The sequence below is a fragment of the Heliangelus exortis genome, chromosome 1 (assembly GCF_036169615.1).
Source record: "Heliangelus exortis chromosome 1, bHelExo1.hap1, whole genome shotgun sequence".
Taxonomy (NCBI): Eukaryota; Metazoa; Chordata; class Aves; order Apodiformes; family Trochilidae; genus Heliangelus; species Heliangelus exortis.
Window position 1 is genome coordinate 173,425,743 of NC_092422.1, and position 20,102 is coordinate 173,445,844.

Sequence of the window (20,102 nt, forward strand, 5' to 3'; positions counted from 1 at the left end):
GTTGTGCCGTATTGGCATAGGTGCAACTAAGTTGTGTGTTCTTTTGAACTTCGCTTTCCTTTCAGCTCTTCTCTTGTCTAAGCCCTAAGCTGTTTTCACAGCACCTTTCTGGGAGTGTGGTGTAAACTCTGCTCTCGTCCCTGCTGTTTGTGTAGTTATTGCAACTAACATCACAGCTTTGCTCTCTTTAGGTCTGGTGGTTTCTCCGTCTCTCCCATTACCCTGACGCGCTGTAGGCAGTGATGTTGTTGCAGGGTGGACACTGGCACTCTGACCCCCTGGAGTGCTGCTCTCCCTTATAACAGTGTTTGTGAGGCACGTTGAGTTACTGCACATCATGAATCTGCTCCCCTGCTGTTTGAAACAGCTCTCATGTTTCACCTCATCAGTAGATGTGTTTTGCAATTTGAAGAAAATGTGGTATGACAGTGCAACAAAGATCTTGCTTTTTAGCATGATACCAGTGAGCAAATTGGGTACTTTGCTGTGAGGATCAGTTTCACTCTACTTACTTTTTGATCTTATAATGAATATGTATATTTCCACTAAGTCACAGCAGCTGTTAACTTAAAAATGGTTTTAGTGTCATGTCCCAAAGGACCCTAATGAGGATTTCCTGAAGTTCTCGCATATAGGTCACGGGTGTGAGTGAGGAGGCAGGGAAGGATATGAAAGTCCTGAAGCACTTCTTGGGCATATTCCAAAACAGAGATGTGCATTATTGTCTTCAAAGGCAGAGTGATTGAGCATATGGGGGATACATGTAACATAAAAGTTCTCATTGTGTAAGAATAGCCATACCAGGTCAGATTAGCATAGTATTCTCTGTTGTACTCTCATTTCTCTTCAGATCTTTGCTGTTTTAATTAATATTTCTGTGAAGGAGAAGTTTCTGAGATTCTCAATGGCCTGGGAGAAATGCAGAGGGAAAAGCAAAGGATGGGAGAAGGAAAAAGATGACTTTTGAACACTGGATTTTCTGTTAGGTACACAGGTCATTGCCAGGTCATTCTAGTCCATTTTATTGTTCATATTTCCATCAGTGGGTAATTTTGAGTTTACAAGGAGAAAAATGAAAAACAAGCAGATCTGCTTTTATTTGTATGTAGACTAGATAATAACACCTTTGGTAAGTAAGCTGATAATTCTCCACTGGCAAAACAATGGATTTTTGTGCCCCATGGGACAGCAAATCATCTGACTTATTTCCAGCCATTATTCTACCCTTAGACTGCAAATCACCTTTTTTTTGACCAAGCTAGGCATGTATGCCTTTGTAGTCACAACAAACAGAGCATCAGAGTGTGGCATTTTCACTAGAATAAGAGTAAATAATAATTTAAAAATCTTGCTATTTTAAGCCCTATATGAAAGCTTATCTTGGAATATCTGAGAATATGAAAGCATTACATTGTCCTTGAGAGGTGACTGTTTTGTGTTTTGTGAGTTTTGGGGAGTTTTGGTTTGCCACTTTGGGATGCATATGGTCTAAGCACAGCTGCCTTGGTCATGTGTGTTTTAATAAACACTCCTCCCTTCGCTTGCTATTAACACAGAAGTCTTTGTCTAAGGTGGCTCCAGGTTTAACCTCCAGGTTAGGGCAGAATTGTGCTTAATTTGGGAAAAGTAGTGCATTGCATAGGTATGCTCTTTGACATTTAAGATTTCATCTCTTCTGTGGAAAAAGTGAGTGGTGAATATCAGCTGCACCAACATGACATTCAAAAGGTGTTACAGTACAGGTTATAGAAGTACTTGGGATTGCTCTTGTGTTAGAGATTAAAAGGAATCCAAAAGAGAAGGAAAAAAATTAAAGGGGATTTACCCAATTCTCTGGTGGTCAGTGTGGTTTTCAGCTGGAAGGCAATACTAATCACTTTTTAACAGATTTTAACACGTTCATACAAAAAAGGATTCAGTAATTTCATGCTGGTTTTGAAGTATGAGATGTTTTCTGCTGAGACACATCAGAAGAAAAGCTAAGGAAACATCCATAAAAGTTCTTAGCACTAAGCATTTTTGCAATGAATGTAGCAATGAAGCAAAGGAGCACATACATACTTCATACTCTTCAGAAGCTCACGCAGAAGATGAAGTAATTTTTAGACTGATAAAAATTTTAGACTGATTTTTGCTGTTCCTGGAAGGACTGAGGAAGGAAAGAGTGGGAAAGAGGTAGAGATGGTAAAGGATGAGGATTATAGGAGTGAATGTATGAGAACGATGTAGTTGTGAAAGGAAATGAAAGGCAAAGTTGAAGAAATGCTAGTGGAGTTTAATTACAACAGAAAAGGAGTCTGAGGACGAATATAATAGGATGCTAAAGTAAAGTCAGGACTATAACAGATCATTTGGGTGACTTGCATTTTAGCTGTTTGGTACTGCCTGTTTTTCCTCTCTTGTTCTGGATCTCTACCATGATGCTCATCCCAGGATGGATAGTGTTGGGGCAGCCAATGCAGGAGGGACTGATTTATCTCTGGGGCATTTATTAACTTGCCATAAACTTATCATTTAAACCCCCTCATCCTGGTTTTCTTAGAACTCTGAATACAGTGTCTAGAATTGTTGGGCTGGTTGATCCAAATTGTTTATACTTTTATTCCGCTGGTATTTCCATTTACTTTATATTTTATCTAAATCTTCACTGTGTTGTTCTATTGGTGTTCATTTCAGGCATTCTGAGTCTTCCTGTGTTGTGGAAGTGCAGTAAAGTGCAGTAAGAAATGTTCCCTAGGGGCCAAACCAGAGATCCAGCCTGCTAAACTGGATTCAGTCATATGATGTGGCTAATCCATTAAAACTCTGAAAAGTAAATGTGGAAGCTAATCTCAGTTGTCACTTTTGTAGAAAACAGTCAAGCAAAATTTACAAGCCAGTTTGCTTTGGTGGAGTTGCAGGAGCATCACAGATTAAGACAGAAGTTAATTGTCTGTTCTCCTGTGCAGTTACTGTAACTTTCTGTGGTTTGCGCAACAAACAGGTCTGGCTTCCTTATTTAAGATAAAAAGATGTAATTCTCAGTTGGTGGGGCTTGAAATTAAAATGCTAAACATTTTTGAACAAAGCTACTGACCAAAATTATTTTTCTCTTGTTCTCATCTGCAGGAAGTCACCAAATCTGTTCAACCCTTGCTGTTGGGAAGAATAATAGCTTCCTATGATCCTGACAACTCTGATGAAAGATCTATAGCCTACTACCTGGGCATTGGCTTGTGCCTTCTCTTCCTTGTGAGAACACTACTCATACACCCTGCTATATTTGGTCTTCATCATATAGGAATGCAAATGAGGATAGCTATGTTTAGCTTGATTTATAAGAAGGTAAGTGTTTCATTTACACTCAAAGCCAAACCAATGTCTGTAATCTATGTAACTTTAGGGACTCTTTGTTGAAAGTTTAATAGTTTTGTTAGCCAAGGTTCACTAAATACACAATAGAAAAATGAGGCTCACATCAGTTTCTGAGAGGTCTCCGTTTTTAAGTCCAAAAAATTAAATACTCTTCTACTGCTAATTTGACTGAAGTCAGTCTCTGTGTGAGTTCAGGCTTGCTGGGTATGTGGTGAGATGCTTTAATTGTTCTGCCACTGTGCCTGTGTTACACACGTGTATTGCAAAGGGAGAATAACACATGGTGGTGACCAAGGGATATTTTCAAAAGGGTATTAGAGGTGAAGACTTAATCAACAGATATAACATTGAAGGGATTGAGTTTGAATGATTTTGTTTGAGAACTCCAGATACTGCTGCATCACATGGTCACAAATCCAAAGATTTTAAAAGGTGTTTGGCTTTCCCGATATGGAAAGCAGCTAATTTAAAAGAACATTTTAGTTAGTTTAGTATAAAGCTCACATCTTTCAAAAATATTTGTCAAAATAGGCACAGTAGGAGATTTTTGAGGATGCACAGCATCACACAGCATGCATGCTTAATTAAAACTTGCATTTGCATATATATATACACACACATAAAATATGCAATAGAAAGCAAGGACTAAGTTGATAAATCAATATTTGTAAAGCAATTTAATGACTATATTAAATTCAAGGGACATAAATAAAAAGTTTAATGAGACTTTCTTTATAACATAAACAGATAAGTGAATTGCTATTTATACTACTGTACCAACGCCTGTTATTTTTATCTGTATTTATCCTGTTTTATGGGGATGAGTTACATGGCTGGTTTTCTATGGTTTTGTTTTCTTTTACAGATCTTAAAACTGTCAAGCAGGGTTCTAGATAAAATAAGTACTGGACAACTGGTCAGTCTTCTTTCCAACAATCTGAACAAATTTGATGAGGTATGTCATCAGTTGTTGAATCCACGAAGTACAAATAGAATACTTAAAGTTGTTCATGACAAATATTAAGAAAGGAAGAAGCATAAATGGCAGATTGCACTGAGTGGTCATTGTATATATAAAATGAATCACTACTGTCAGAAAATGTGTTGGCACATGGTCATGGAAATGTTTGTTCTGATACTTACAACATCCTTTGTTTCCTATGCTTCTTAGTAGAGGAAACCTAAAAACCAAGTATAACATAAAATATGCTTGTTCTGCAGTCCAGTGAGAACCTACCAGGAAACCTCTGGGTTTTGGAGTTGGTTTCAGAAAGGTCCAGAGTGTCTTTTTAAAATCCACTCTTTCATTAAAGACACAGAGGTAAATCCCTGCTAATGGATTTGGAGACTGGAGACTCTCAACTTCTGTTCAGTGTGTAGACACTTCTGCAGCATGATCACAGGATTCCAAAACTACCCAATGTGAAGTTACATGACTGGAGTAGGCATCAATCTTTTTAAAACTGGTTGTGTTCATACAACAGTCACCCCTTCACCAAAATAATATTTGCCTCCTGTATCACATTAAATCACGGTCAGAAGATTTTTCTGTGTATTTACTAGCATTTGATGTCAAATTCTCTTCTCTTTTACAAAGCTGAGATTTTTCTTTGTTTATATACACAGTGAAGAGATACTTGCAGTCTGAACTTTGCCTTACAAAAATCAAATTTAGTTTAGGTCTGGAATGTATATATATTTCTGTCATCATAATTAATACCCAGAATGCTATGTGCTCAGGATCACAAATCCTCCTTTATGAACTTGTTTTACTACTGGAAATACTTGTATCATTCTTCATTTCATTTTTCAAAGTGTCACTTTAATAACATCTTCCTTCTCATGCAGCTTTCAGAACACATCTGTAACTTGTATTGTTATTATTTCCTGCTTTGGCTCCCACCAGGGTCTTGCTCTGGCTCATTTTGTATGGATAGCACCTTTACAAGTGGCACTGCTGATGGGACTGCTCTGGGATATGTTAGAAGCTTCTGCATTTTCTGGACTTGCTTTTCTAATAGTCTTGGCCTTCTTCCAAGCCTGGCTGGGACAAATGATGATGAAATACAGGTGACCAGACTGTTTAAAAATATTTCTATATGTTTTCCTGAAACATGTTGGTTTAAGAAGGTTATACCACTTGAGTGAGGGTTTCTGGTTATGACATTGTTACAAAAGAGGAGTCTAAAGAGTGCTGGCAGTATTAGGAAAGTCACAGACAAGCCTTTACTTACTTAGCAGCAGCTGTCTAAACGTAACAAAATTAAAGGTCTAACATGCAGGGAATAGTGATAGTGCTTTGTAGGATTAAAACTCTTTGATTAAAAATCTTAAATGATTTGATTTATTGTTTTCAGAGTTTGTATTTTCTCCTTATTAAAACAGTTACTAGATTTCTAGTAATTCCTTTCACATTCTTCATAATTCTGCTAAAATAAACATTTTAAGCACAGGTATATATGGAAAGTGTTTCCTTGAGATATAGAAACTAACAGGATGAAAAAGATGAAGATCTACCTACTGCCTTTTTACTTTGTAGGAATAAGAGGGCAGGAAAGATCAACGAGAGGCTTGTCATCACCTCAGAAATAATTGAAAACATACAGTCAGTTAAAGCCTATTGTTGGGAAGATGCAATGGAAAAAATGATTGAAAGCATCCGTGAGTAAGTGTTCTCATTTGTTAGTCAAATTTTTTATGTGCTTAGAAAAAAAATAAATTAGGTAGCTATGAACACCATCTGTGATCTTGTTAGTTAGGAAATAAAGCACACAAATATTAATCCTCCACACACTAACTGACTCTGCATTCCCACACTGCAGCTTGGATTCTTTTCCAATTTGTCAAGCTCACTATGAAGGTGGGATTTTTTTATTTCTTTATTTGCTTCCTCATGTGTTATAATGATATTTCAGTGGTTAGCTTGCGCAGGTAAAACAATTGTGGCATCTGTGTTTGTTTCTGGCCAACCCTATCCTCATCTTACAATAAAAAGCCCTTTTGTGATAGTTACTTAAGGCTTTACAGACTTTCCTATTCTGTGGTTGAGGAAACTGTGTGAGTCCTCTGCAGCCATTTTCTGAGAAATGCAATAAAGCCAGTTTTAAATGTTATGTGGAATCTGGAAGGATTGAAGTAGTGCAGCTTCATGTATTCACCCTTCACAATTATATTAACATTTACTGTCTATAGGTAGTCTTGTGTAATGCTTATCTCTTCAGTTAATATGGAGATAGTATTGGAACTACCAGAACTGAGGGAGAAAGGAGGTAAAAGACCTAACCTAGTTAGCTGAGAACTATGAATAGGGGATCTTTATTACCAACAGGGAGTCTTGGCAGAATGGAGAAGTGACATAATGATTGAGGGGTGATACTGCACTAAAGCTGTGCAGTCCTGTGTGTTTGTTTAGTTTTTTTACAGAGGATTAAAAATCTGTGCCAGGTGTGTGATTGGTAAAATAAAAGAAATATAAGTGTCATATTTTCATGCAAATAAAAGATAAAACCATATTATTACATAAACAGTTCTTGTTCTGCTGCTTTCTGTAAAACAATCCAGGGAAAGTGCAGTGTTATTTACCTTTAGAATAAGAAAGATCTTAAACTTTGTAATGATTTGCTATCAACAAACAATCAGAGAAAACTCAGTATGAATCCAGGCTGGGAGTTCCTGCTCAAGAATAGAACCAGATTAGGATTCGTCTGGTGTCAATAGTCACATGCATTGCTTTTAGGAGATTTGAGACCACATCTTGTGACCATATACTGTACAAATGAATTAAATTAGTTTTAGTCCACAAAAAGGTCACAGAAACCAGGAAAAAAGACTGTCATTTTGTGATTTTCTAAAATATTTTGTAGTGAATTTTGTAATGCTGGAATCCATTTTTATTATATCATTCATGAATTTTTAAAAGAATGCTAGCAATATTATAAAATCAAAGTATCTCTCTTCTCCTGCTCTGCACCAAAATACCATATTTTTTTTCTGAGTGATCCAACAGTTCATTTGGTGAAGACATTACCAGAGCAGTTCAGCCAGGAATGTCAGTTTCAATCGTATTTTGCTTGCTGAGCCAGCTCTGCAGGACCTCCCAATCAGCTGGCTTGCTAAGCTGGTAGGAAACAAGACCTTGTGCATGAAACCAGGACTGTATTTTAGCAACAGTGCATTATAGCTCAGTCATTACCAAACTGCTTCTGAATGCTGGCATTTTCTGATACAACCCAGTTTAATCAACTCTAACAACTTGATAGACCTGTGCCCTTACACTGGTAGATTTGAGCTGTCAGGGCTGGGCATCCTGCAGGTGTAACACCACTGCAGGAAAACTCCACCAGGGAATTGTGGCAGTTCAGAGGGACCAGTGTGGGCTATCTCCCATGTGCCCTCTTGAAGTTTTTACTGATAATAACTGTTCATAACAGATGTCTGAGTAAGCACTATGGGTTCCTATGGACTGTGCAATCTATTCAGAGAAGTAAAAAAACCACACCACTAAACTGTTCCTTGGAACCAATGCACAGGAGAAGATGAAGGCCAAGGTTGGAGCTGTCTGTACTTAATCAGCAGGAGATGCATCTTTATACAAAGCAAAGAATCTCAAAGTCATGTATTTATACTGATTCCTGCAGCATCCCTTCAAATACAGACATACCCTGCCCTACATTCTGTACACAGGTTCATAGTGTCCTTTACATCTCTCTCCAAATGGCCATAATTAATGATCAAGATGTATCCTAAATGAGTTCTACAGAGCTTTCAAGCCTGCTTCATAGTCAGACCCACCTCTGGAAAAATTTTGCTTGTGGCTGAGTCAGCTTGAGGCTGGTACTTGGGAGCATACTGAAAAGTGTCAGTGCTTTGATTCTCCTTCTTTAGAGCAGTGGCTTTGTGCTTCAGCACTGGAGGGATTTTTGGTAGCTTCTACTGAGACATTTGTGTGGAACCAGATGATCACTGAGCCCACAAATCTTTGTTATCCCTTTTCGGTGCTGCCACCCACAGTTTCATACAAGGTCTGGAGGGACTTGGAAGGCCCTTTCACCAGGGCAGTGGCTGCTACTGTGGTGGTGACCTGCATGCCTGGCTACTTTCTTCAGGCCTCTTGTGAAATACAGTCTAAACAAGTGATAGGCATCCTACCCCAAAACTGCCTCAGCCTAGATTTTCTGTGAGAGGCTTCTAAGAACACTTTGTCTGACAAAAATTGGTGAGATGCTGGATGCATGTGGAAGCCTCATGCATCCGTAGTGTGGAGCTGAAAAGGGGGTTCCACAAAGCTTCAAAATCCTGGATGGGATTTGCATGCAGGCACTAACTCCCTACCAGAAGACACATAAAGGTTATGGTGCTCAGCCTTGCAGCACCATAGATTACCATCACCAATGTGACCATGAACTTCTGCACAGTATCCCAGTGGTTAGAGCACTCAGTGAATGGGCACCCTGGGGTCTTGCTCCCTCTCTAGCTCCAGCTAATAGCTCTTGCAGCAGACCAATTGCTCTTTCACTGCAGCAGAGGTGCCTCTGTTCAGGCAAAGCTGAGCTGCAGACCATCTGAGGAATGTGGAGTGAACGAGGTCAAAATGAGAGAGAGAGCAGTCAAGAGGAACCTTCAGCACTGTGAGTTAGGGTTATTGACTCAGAAAATTAATTATGGATTATTCCTGTTTTATTTAATGGCTTGTTGTAAGATGCATAGACACTGTGGAAGCAGCTAAGAGTAATGATTAGTTGCATTCCTGTTACAGTCTGAGGTAACATTAAATTTTATTTTGTTTTGGATTCACAAAACAAAGTCCAACTGTAGAAGGGTTGGGTGCAAGCAAACTTTTATTTGACAATTGACACAAGCAAAACGATAGAGCCAGGCAAAAGATGGAGAGAGGAAAAGAAGATATAAGAAAAAAAGGGAGAGAAGTGGGAGAGAAAGAGAGGTAAGGAAGTGGGAAGAAAGAATGAGAGAGAGAGAGTCATGACCAGGGGTCTGTCCAGTGCGTTCCTTCAAGATGGCTCTGATCCTGGACAGGCTCTGATGTGAGATGGCGGTGGGTCAAGAGACAACAAAGCAAGGTGGCCAGAGTAGCCCTCTTTATACCCCCAAAATGCCTTTGTTCCAAAGGGGCAGCTGTCCAACAGCTGCTGCAGGAGCCAGGGTCATTAGCATCAGAGCCATTGCAGACAGGCTCACCTGGAGAGGGGCTTCTGCAGAAGGGTGCAGCCCCCCACCCACTCATCAGTTCTTATCTTCTTCCATGCACCTCTCCCACTCTGTCCCAGCCACCTTAGCCAGGCACATCAGCACCAGTACAATCTCTGAGGTCCCTTCCAACCCAGCCAATTCTATGATTCTATGATTCTAAGGTGGCTTCCTCCACCCTGGCCAGGGTAATGGTGCCTGGAGGGATGTCCCAGCATTGCAGGCTGCCCCTCAGCTCTGGCCAGGCCAGGTACATTCCAGCCTAGACAGGGCTATTCACTTTAAAATTGTCCTTTTGAGACAAATTCCAGTCAGTGAGGTCAGCAGTCTCTCATAATTCCTGACTGCACAGCAGTCAGTACACTACTCCATAAACTGAGAAGGGAAGATGGAGAGCAGACTTGCTGCCTTCCACCTCTTCTAGCAGAGACTGATACCTTACTTCATGGGCGACCCTGTTAGTAGGGTGCTCTGCAAGAGGAATTGACACTATAATCAGATTATGGATCTGATTTTTATGGCCAGGTAAAGCAAATCTGGCATTTTAAAGTATCTTACTTCTAGGGGACTTATGTATCTAGATTACTGGATGAGTATGAAATGTTGCTTCTGGGAGTGTATCATGTACCAGAGCATTAGACACTTAATGATGATTGTGCCAGGGACTGTAGAGGCTTGTGGTTTGTGAAGTATCTAAATCATGATGCAGATAATTGTTATTTTATCTGACATCTTTGAAAACTGGTTGCAAAATTTGGCTCCAGTTACTTTTTAGATTAAAAAATTGCTTTGAATTGTACTTTTCAACTGCAGTCCTGGAAAATAACAAGGATGAATCAGTTTCTGAGTTGTTTTACCAACAGTTCCATCCAAAATATTTGTAATATGTAAATTGTGGAACCCTGCAGTAATTATTTGTATTTGTTTTTTTAACAGAACTGAACTGAAGCTAACCCGAAAAGCTGCCTACATGAGATATTTCAACAGCTCAGCCTTCTTCTTTTCAGGGTTTTTTGTGGTTTTTTTAGCTGTGCTTCCATATGCTGTGATTAAAGGAATTATTCTCCGAAAAATATTTACCACTATTTCCTTCTGCATTGTTCTTCGAATGACAGTGACCAGGCAGTTTCCTGGGTCTGTACAGACCTGGTATGACTCTATTGGAGCAATAAACAAAATACAGGTAAGGCACATACACTAAAATCTTCCCAAGTACGTAAGCTAATTCTTTATAGCATGTTATCTTGTCAGTTGATCAACAAAAGCGCACAGCATTTATGCAGACTTTCCGATTATACCATGTGTCTCTTTGACTACACACCATGAAATGCCATTATAAATCTTGATATTGTCATATGGTTCCCCAGGCAGCATAACCACAGGAGTCTCATGGTACCTCCACGCTGCTTTTTCTGAAACAGCAGGATTTAGTTATTTCTTCTCATTGCAGAATAAGGAACTTAATAAAAACATATCATGAGCTGTGGTTCTTAAGAGATGTTTTTCCTTCAGAAAAGGAAGTATGAAATTATTACATGTTTTATATAGGATGGCTTCGAGTAGTTACAGTCACAGATCTTCTGGTTTCTTACCTATTAGTGGTAAGAACAGCAGGAGATTGTGTATCTTATGCAAATGTGCAACTCATTCATTATGAGTAGTAAACATAATTAAGGTACTGGTCAAATAATTATTACCTACCTTACCTGCTGAGATCAATTGCTCATATACCAGCATGAGAGGCTTATCTGCAGAGTCAAATCAGGGTGAATTCTCATTAACTCTTATCATCTGCTTTATCTGCTGTTTTGAAACAACTTTCCAGGAAAAGGATTCAGATTCTACTTTGTGATGAAATCTTAGGTAGTTTTTACATATTTATTGATATTTTTTATAAAAGATAATTTTTATTATTTTTAAAGTAATACAAATACTTAATGTAGAATTTAAAGATCTTAGTCAGAAATTTGGACCTTAATGTAGAAAAAGAAGCAGGTATTGGATTTTTGTGATTTTTCAGCTGGGCAGAAAATTCAATACATCTAGCCGTAAGTCTTTCTATTTGACATTCAGAAGGCTGCCTTGTTTGGTTCTAATTTAGGCAGTCCTTGCACTTTTCAGATTCCTGAGGTGTTAATGTAGATATTCTATCTCTCATGTTTCCTGAAAAAGTGTATCCAATGCCCTGTCATAGAACTGGTAAGTCCTGTTGTAGTACCAGTACCCTCACTTTGCTGAACACTTGTCTTTGGGGTATTATCTCTGTGGGTTCTTCAGAATCCATAAATAATCATCTCTTTGTGTAGGGTCAGCACAGACCCCATAGACAGGCTGCACAGAATCCAATGCCCTTTACTTGTCACAAAAAAACCATAAACAAAGCGAATAAACCATTCATACATTTCTCTGATAGAATTTCCTCGTCAGTTTAGAGAGTCCACTGATCCAGACATATCCCCTGGGGTATTGTTTTTGTCCTATAGCTATACCCATTTTTTCTAGACCATGAAGTCTTTCTGGATCAGTGTACTTTCTCTGGCTATTGCTGTTCCAGCATCTCTGCTGGATGACCCTACTGCCATTGTTATGAAAGCCTAGCTATAATTTCCTTCTTTTGCATAAACTGTTTTATCTTCCAGTTATTTGGTTCCTGCCTTGTCTCCTGTATTACCCAAGTAGGCCTACTTGGTTCCACATAATTTTAAAGGACATTTTAGAGGAGATGGTAAAATCATGGAATAGAAAATTTTCTTTTCTACATTATCATAGGATTACTCTTTATTCCTAATATTATCCCAGAAGGTAACACAAGCATCAGGTTGCTGACTTGTGTCATTTGAAATTAGAATACTTCAGTGATGCACTGGCCAGGAAAGATCATTGCCTGCCTTTTTTGTTTATTTGTTTCTTTGTTTTGCTGGTAGAGACATCATTCTAAATCTTTTAAAGTCCCACTGCTTTGGAATACCATTTGAAACGTTCATCTAGGGACTACTCTGTGAAAAGTTTGTTCCTTCCTGAAAGAGCTTCCACAGAATCACAGAATCAGCCCGGTTGGAAAGGACCTCTGAGATCATCAAGTCCAACCCTTGCTCCACTACCGCCGCAGTTACCAGACCATGGCACTGAGTGCCACATCAGTCTCTTCTTAAAAACCACCAGGGATGGAAAATTCACCACCTCCCTGGGCAGCCCATTCCAATGCCTGATCACCTGCTCTGTAAAGAATTTTTTCCTAATACCTAACTTAAACCTTCCCTGGCAGAGCTTAAGTCCATGCCCTCTTGTCTTACTGGTAGCTACTTGGGAAAAGAGACTGACCCCCCCCTGGCTCCAACCTCCTTTCAGGAGTTGTAGAGAGTGATGAGGTCTCCCCCGAGCCTCCTCTTCTCCAGACTGAACACCCCAAGCTCCCTCAGCCCTTCCTCACAGGACTTGTGCTGGATCCCTTCACAGCCTCCTTGCCCTTCTCTGGACCTGCTCCAGCACCTCAGTTTCCTTCCTGAACTGAGGGTATCAGAACTGGACTCAGAACTCAAGCTGTGGCCTCACAAGGGCTGAGTACGGGGGCAGAATCACTTCCTTGACCTGCTGGCCACGCTGTTCCTGATACAGGCCAGGATGCCATTGGTCTTCTTGGCTACCTGGGCACACTGCTGGCTCAAGTTCAGCTTCCTGTCAATCCAGACTCCCAGGTCCCTTTCTGCCAATCTGTGCCCAGCCTGGAGCTCCCCATGGGGTGGTTGTGGCCAAAGTGCAGGACCTGGAATAGGGAGATAGCAGCATGGAGCTGCTTTCTTTCACTGTTAACCAGAGTGCAACAGACCAGATCCTACTCCAAAATGAAAGCCAAAATGAAAAGGATTGAAGTCAGAGGGGTAGTGGTGCCTGATAAAACTCCTGGAAGCCATGGAAATGCCAAGTTCTAATGTTCTGTCTAAACCAGAACCAAATCTGTTATGGCTATGTTTTCACTGGCAATGAAAGAATTGGTAGTTTCCAAAACATGTCCTTCTCCATCTGAAGTTTGTACAGTTGTATAAACTGTATTTATGCCACTCTCTAAGACACTCCAGTGCAATAGCACTGCCAGACATATTAAGTAGCACTCAGCGTTGGCAAGGATATGCTGCTTTGTGTGGTATGGCCATCATCCCTTACTATTTTCTCTCATCTGCTTTTGTGATGTTTCTAGGATTTCTTGCTGAAAAAAGAGTATAAAGCGCTGGAGTATAATTTAACAACTACTGGTGTTGAGCTGGACAAAGTAACAGCTTTTTGGGATGAGGTTAGTACTTTTACCCTAAATAAACTAAAGCACAGAGTATATCTTTTTTTAATCAACATTTTCCTTGATGTTCTGTAAAATGAGCAACCTGCACTCCTTCATTTTAGCTGGCTTCAGCTATCAGCAGGCAACGAATATATAGCAAGTAATTAATGCATAGTATCAAATTATCCACAGTTGAGAAACTTCAGAAGAGACATTTTAATACTTGTTAAGGCTTGTAATAAGTAGTTATTTCTGATTTAAGCCAGCATGAAAACAGAATCAGGCTGTAGCATGTATAAACATTGAAAAGCAGTTCTAAAGTAGGAAAATTTTGTGTCCACAAATTTGGTAGCAAGTCCGATACATGCACTAAAATAAATATATCAAATATATATATTTCTTGAATAAATATACTATAGATAAGAAAAATAAAGTCACAAAATTCATAATTTTTCATAAGTCCATAGTATGATATATCTGCATATACATGGTGGGGGTTTCTTATGTACATACAAGTACACATTTGTGTATGTTGCAGGGAATTGGAGAGCTGTTTCTAAAAGCAAACCAGGAAAACAACAACAGCAAAGCTCCTAGCACTGTCAACAATCTCTTCTTCAGTAATTTTCCTCTTCATGCCTCTCCTGTTCTTCAGGATATAAATTTCAAGATTGAGAAGGGAGAATTATTAGCTGTTTCTGGGTCTACTGGAGCAGGCAAGGTATTTCTACTTCTGTTCTTTCAACAGCCACCTGTATTGTTACGTGTATTATGGTTGTTATTGTGTGCTTTCTGTAAAAATGACAGCTGCAGGAAAAAGTATGAATAAACTGTGAGTTTCAATAAAATGGCCAATAGTTATTTGTTTTACTCTCTGGCCAATATGAGAATTTGCTGGATATGTTTGCTACATACAAGGATACAGACTTTATAAGGAAACAGCAATTTAAATGACAAAGCAATTTTTCCACAGGAAGTAAAAGGAGTTTTGCAGGAGTAATGCAGACTGAAACCTAAAGTTAATGCCTATGGTGAGAATCTCCCTACCTTTAAACAATAAACTGGAGAACATAGCATAGATATCCAGATGACTCAGTGTGCTAAAGAATGCAGATTATTGGGATTTTTTCTGCCTTGCTAAAATTTAAAAGAAAAATTTGAGCAGAAGATATTCAGTAACCTTACAAGCATGTGACATGGATTAGCCAGATATCTAAAATATCTGCTTTGGACATGTGGTGTACCTTGTCTCTTGTGCTCTGGTCCCTACCAGACAGCCTCAGACAGGCTTCCTGAGTCCGTGTGAAAGCTTGGAGAGATGCTGCAGAAAAAGATCAAAACAAATATTCATCATGCATTTGGCAACTTTTCCTGTTTTATAAATTATTGGTGAACATATTCTGGTTTCTGTAATTCGTGATGAGTAAAACTTTTGGTCTGCTGGAGTCAATGGCAAAGGACCCATTGATTTCAAGATGATCAAGATTTCTATATTATTTTTGGTAATGACACCAATAGGAAAGAGCAAGGGACTTCGGACATGAGATTGTTCTCAGGCTGATAAGTTGAGGTGCATTTTACTGTGATAACTCTGAATCAACAGAATATATTTTTGCTACATTGCTGATGATCTCAGATTGCTACTACTAGAGGTGGTACTTCTAATACAAAAATGTCAATTAGAAAGCACCAAAAGATGTATCTGTATCTTCTTTATTCAGCTATTTAGGAAACTGAGAAAAGTTCAGATTCCATTGAGCATTTTATATGAGTATATAAATATGAGAAATTTATACTTTCCAAGGCAGTAAAGATGAAAGGCCTATAATATTATCAGGAAGATAAAAGAAAAATAAGGTTTATAACCTTACCCTTCTTTCCAGGAACTGTTAGGCCCTTGAAGCAGGCTGCACATTTATCTTAACCTATAACAGGTATAAAACGTGGCATCAGCTCTTTAATGCCTCATTAAGGTCTGTTTTTTTCCCCTGTTTTTTATACTTCAAGATACAATAGTTTAACACGCAGTGTGCAAAATGTAATAAGCAGCTGTCCTTTGAAAGAGCCAAAACTTCTTACTCATCATTTTAGAAAATTCAGGTTCTGCTATAATGGAAAGAATCTTGTTAGACTTCCCCCACGTATTGTATAACTTGTCACAGGAACACAGGGCTTGACAGCATGAAACTGTGACTTAGACAGATTTTTAAATCTTTGGCTGTTACGTCCCAGCTTTGTTGACCATTTATTAGTGATAAGAACACCACTGGAATGGCTCTGTAACATATTTTTCCTTGTATTTCTCAATTCTATTCTTTGATCTATTAGCCAGTGATGTGTGACAAGGTTACTACAAGCTACTGATTAACTTTGAAATTATAACATGTCAGTACTGAAATTGCAATCAATTCTTTTATGAAGGGAAATAGTAAATATACTTAGGTCATGTATTCACGTAAATGAGTTAACTGTTACAGGGGAAAATTCAGATCACACTGAGCTGTTTGTGGGTAATTGTATGCACATACACAAAGAAATTGCATTTTTTAAAGGCAATACAGATAAAAGGTTTATGAGTGCTAGCAAAATTGTAAACATGAATTGTGTTGTCCAAAGAACAAAAAAAAAAAAAAAAAAGGTCACTGATATTTCTAAAAATCAATTAACATTCTCCATAAATGCCAATACCTTGTCTGTGTGCATCTTGCAGATTCTCACACTTGTACCTTGAATAAGTAACGGACGTTTAAATAAAAATACACACTTTAGCAGACACAAGCCTTTTTTACAAAATACTTTACACAATTTCTATTATTCATTGAATGAAGTATCTCTTATTTCAGAGGCTTTCAGGACCATTTGTATCATGAAAATCTCCACTAAGTGCAGCTTGCACTGGATCAGTATTTATAGGGACACTTTAAAAAGCAAATGTACCGTTTCAGTGACATAGCAGAGTGACTCTCAGTTTGTTTAGCATTTCTTGTGGTTGTCCATATCTCTGATATATTAACCAAGTGTTAATGATTTTTCAGACTTCTCTTCTAATGTTGATAATGGGAGAACTGGAGCCTTCACAGGGTAAAATTAAACACAGTGGAAGGATATCCTTTTCACCTCAAGTCTCCTGGATCATGCCTGGAACAATAAAAGAAAATATAATTTTTGGAGTATCCTACGATGAATACCGATATAAGAGTGTCATTAAAGCCTGCCAACTGGAAGAGGTCAGTCATCTAGGATTCTTAAAAACTCTGCCCCAACCTAAGTGAAAAACAGCAAAGAAAAGGTCAGGGAGCAGAGCTTTAAGTAAGCAGGACATTTCTGAAATTTAAGAATCCTGATTTTGTGGAACTGCAAATCAGCCTGTTGCCAGTTCCTTGAGAGACACACTGATGGTGCTAGGTCTGGTAGTTTGCACAACAGCAGCTAGCTCAGATACTGTAAGGTGTCATACTTCTCAGTCTTTCTTGCTAGTGAAAACCCTGGAAAAATATATTCATGATAAAAATGATGTAAAAGTATTGTTCCTACAATTTTTTTTTGACATTTCTTCCCCATAAAGAAACTTTTCCTTAGATTCTTAGAAATGAGCCTGTTTTTCTCCTTTCTTTTGCATCTCAAAAATGGTTCCAGGGATAACTAGTACTCCAGAAAGCTGAATTATTTAAAGGAAACTCTTGACTGAAGTTGGGTCTTTCTGTGTACACAGAGAAAATTTCTTGCTGGAAATTATTTCAAGTTTGATCTTTATGTGACATGTAGCCTGCAATTAGTACAATGACATGGAAGTGCCCTCATGTGTGTTAATGTTGCCAGAGGATAGTGTAGAAAAAGATATATTTTCAAATTGCAAGATACGAAAGGAGAGTATTTTTAACCTTTCCATCCTTATTGCAGTGCCTTAATGTCAGGCATTTTTTCGGTAACATGTAGACAAAACCAAGAAATATTTAGCTGTGCTGAACAGGATCTGTCTTTAGGCCACACAGAGAAATATATTTCCCTTTAGCGCCAGTCAAGCAAGAAAACAATAGCCAGTCTGTTTAAAAGTAAGATGAGGTTACTGCACTTTATCCCAGAGTAGGGTATAGTTAAGTAATAGAGTAATCTTTTCGTATGTGTTTGTGGCAATTTCAGCTTGTGTTTGGATTGTGATGTACTGGAAATCTTTGAAAGCTTCTGATGACAGGACAATTAACTTCTGTGTCAGGCTTTCTGAACAGAGTAGTCCTTACTGCCAGTGTTAAAAGTTTTACTTAATGCCAAAGCTCCAAGCAACAACTGGCATCAGCAGTTCAAAACTGTCCTTGTCAAAAGAGGCTTCCCAGCCCAGGCCCTTCCTAGAGCAGAAGGCACTTAAAGATGGGTGGTGGGACTGCTTGGTGTCCCGGTGGTGTTGGGATGCCTCACTGTTTCAGTGTTAGTGGCACAGCTCAGTGTATTGGTGTGAAAACTCTGTCTCAGTGTTGGTGGGATGGCTGATTGCCTCGGTATTGGTGGGACAGCTCCATGTCTTGGCAGTGATAGAATAGTTTGGGGTCTCAGTAGGCTGCAACTCCTTTGTTCTTTAAACAGGCTCAGTCAAGACAGCTTTGATCTGTGTTGGTGCAGCTCTGTGTTGATTGATACGCTTCATCTCCCAGCAGGGCTCATTATTTGAGACCAAGTTTGATGTTTATAAGGATATTTTCTTTTGGCCTGAAGAGAAGGCAGAATGATCTGAAAGGAAGCCAAACAGATTACGTTATTGCTACTATTATGCTTTCTAGTCTCATTAGCTTTCACATCTTAGTTACTGAACAGGACTTAGTATCGCAGGTTTAAGGATGAATTTCAAATATTTATCCCCTGCTCTTTGCCTATTGTGCATCTTTTAGGGGTTTATTACTACAAGAGTTAATACGTTGTGGGATTGGGGTTGTGTGTGTTCTCATTCTGCACAAAAAAGAAGTGCCAGAGGGGTTTCGCTTAAGGAAGCTCACTTTGCCCCCTTCTCTGCAACTTCCCTGGGTAGTTATATAGTTCACCTGAATGTGGGACTGCTCTTGAGATTATACAAGCTCTTCAAGGTGATTGGTTATAAACCAGTTCATTTCCTTATTGCAGATATGCTGAAACTCAGTTAACACACTCAGCAGTGAGTTTTTATTCCAAGCTCTGTGTTCACAAAACATTTTTAGGAATACAAAGCCATCTTCTTTGACCTGCTCATGAAACAGATGTATTACTACTGCAAAATGGAACATACCTGTGAAGTGCCCTGTTTGCTTTCACCATCACCCTACAAAGGAAGCATACTGAAGATGTAGTCCAGTTTCTAAACCTGATGTCTTTTTCCCTTTGTCTTCATTAGGACTAATAAAATATTACAGGTTACTCTGTGTGGGTCACATCAAAACATAAGCATAGGTTTGGGACTTCCTGGCACAGTCAATAGCTTGTTCTTGTCTTTTAGCAGGACAGGACACTGAAGCTACGTGAGTTTACACATGTTGTTCTGCACTTTATTTTAGGCCTATGAAGATATTAAGGAAATGTAATGTAAATAATTTGGACATGCATAAGAATTTTTTAAAAAGTCAGTGCTACGTTTTTCTGCCTGACTTTTTTGATTGGTACAAAGGTGATTTGCCCTGGGGTTTATCACTTACAGCCTTCTTAAAATTGCTAAGGATTGCTAAATTCAACTCAAAGTATTATGAAATATGGAAAGTACAAGTAAATATTTCACAGAGCTTGCCATATTTTTAGGTGTCCAAGATTTTCTCTGTATAGGAAAACAGAAGATCTTTATTTAGAGGTTAGAATATGTTATGTGTTAGATTTTTATTTTGTAGTCCTAAAAATGGCAAACCTGGTGATATTAACCATTAGCTAGGAACGTAATTCCATGATTATAAGTTCCTCAGAGATTGAAGGATTGTATTAATGTCATGGCAGGGATAGCATGAATATAAATTGGAATTTGTAGGAGTAGCCAGTGGGGTTTGCAAAATCCTTATTACTGATGTAATGAAAAATGGAGAAGGAATGTAGCTTGATGTTCAATTTTTAGGTTGAAAAATCGGTCTTAATAGCCTATTATATGCTGGGGATGGGATTTTTTTTTGGTTTTAGCATTTGTTGAGTTAAAAAGGTAAAACTGTTGAGCAGTTGAAACAGGAATCTTTGTGTCTAAATGCTGTTAATATTGAACAAAACCAACCTAAGAGAAAGCACTCTTCCAGTCAGGATAGCAGATGCAGGCCTGTTATGGTTATTCTTGTTA

General features: G+C 38.7%; 1 protein-coding gene across 3 annotated transcripts in view; it reads left to right on the forward strand.

Annotated features, from left to right (window-relative positions):
- CFTR (CF transmembrane conductance regulator) overlaps positions 1-20,102 on the forward strand; it is an 83,737-nt gene that overhangs the window by 15,207 nt on the left and 48,428 nt on the right. For 2 of the 3 annotated variants that reach the window (XM_071733707.1, XM_071733709.1), the window contains exons 4-11: positions 3,109-3,324; positions 4,220-4,309; positions 5,261-5,424; positions 5,894-6,019; positions 10,495-10,741; positions 13,754-13,846; positions 14,370-14,552; positions 16,867-17,058. In XM_071733707.1, the coding sequence (XP_071589808.1) occupies positions 3,109-3,324; positions 4,220-4,309; positions 5,261-5,424; positions 5,894-6,019; positions 10,495-10,741; positions 13,754-13,846; positions 14,370-14,552; positions 16,867-17,058 (1,311 nt within the window). The remainder of the gene's footprint in view (positions 1-3,108; positions 3,325-4,219; positions 4,310-5,260; positions 5,425-5,893; positions 6,020-10,494; positions 10,742-13,753; positions 13,847-14,369; positions 14,553-16,866; positions 17,059-20,102) is intronic. The other variant, XM_071733708.1, reaches the window with a different exon arrangement.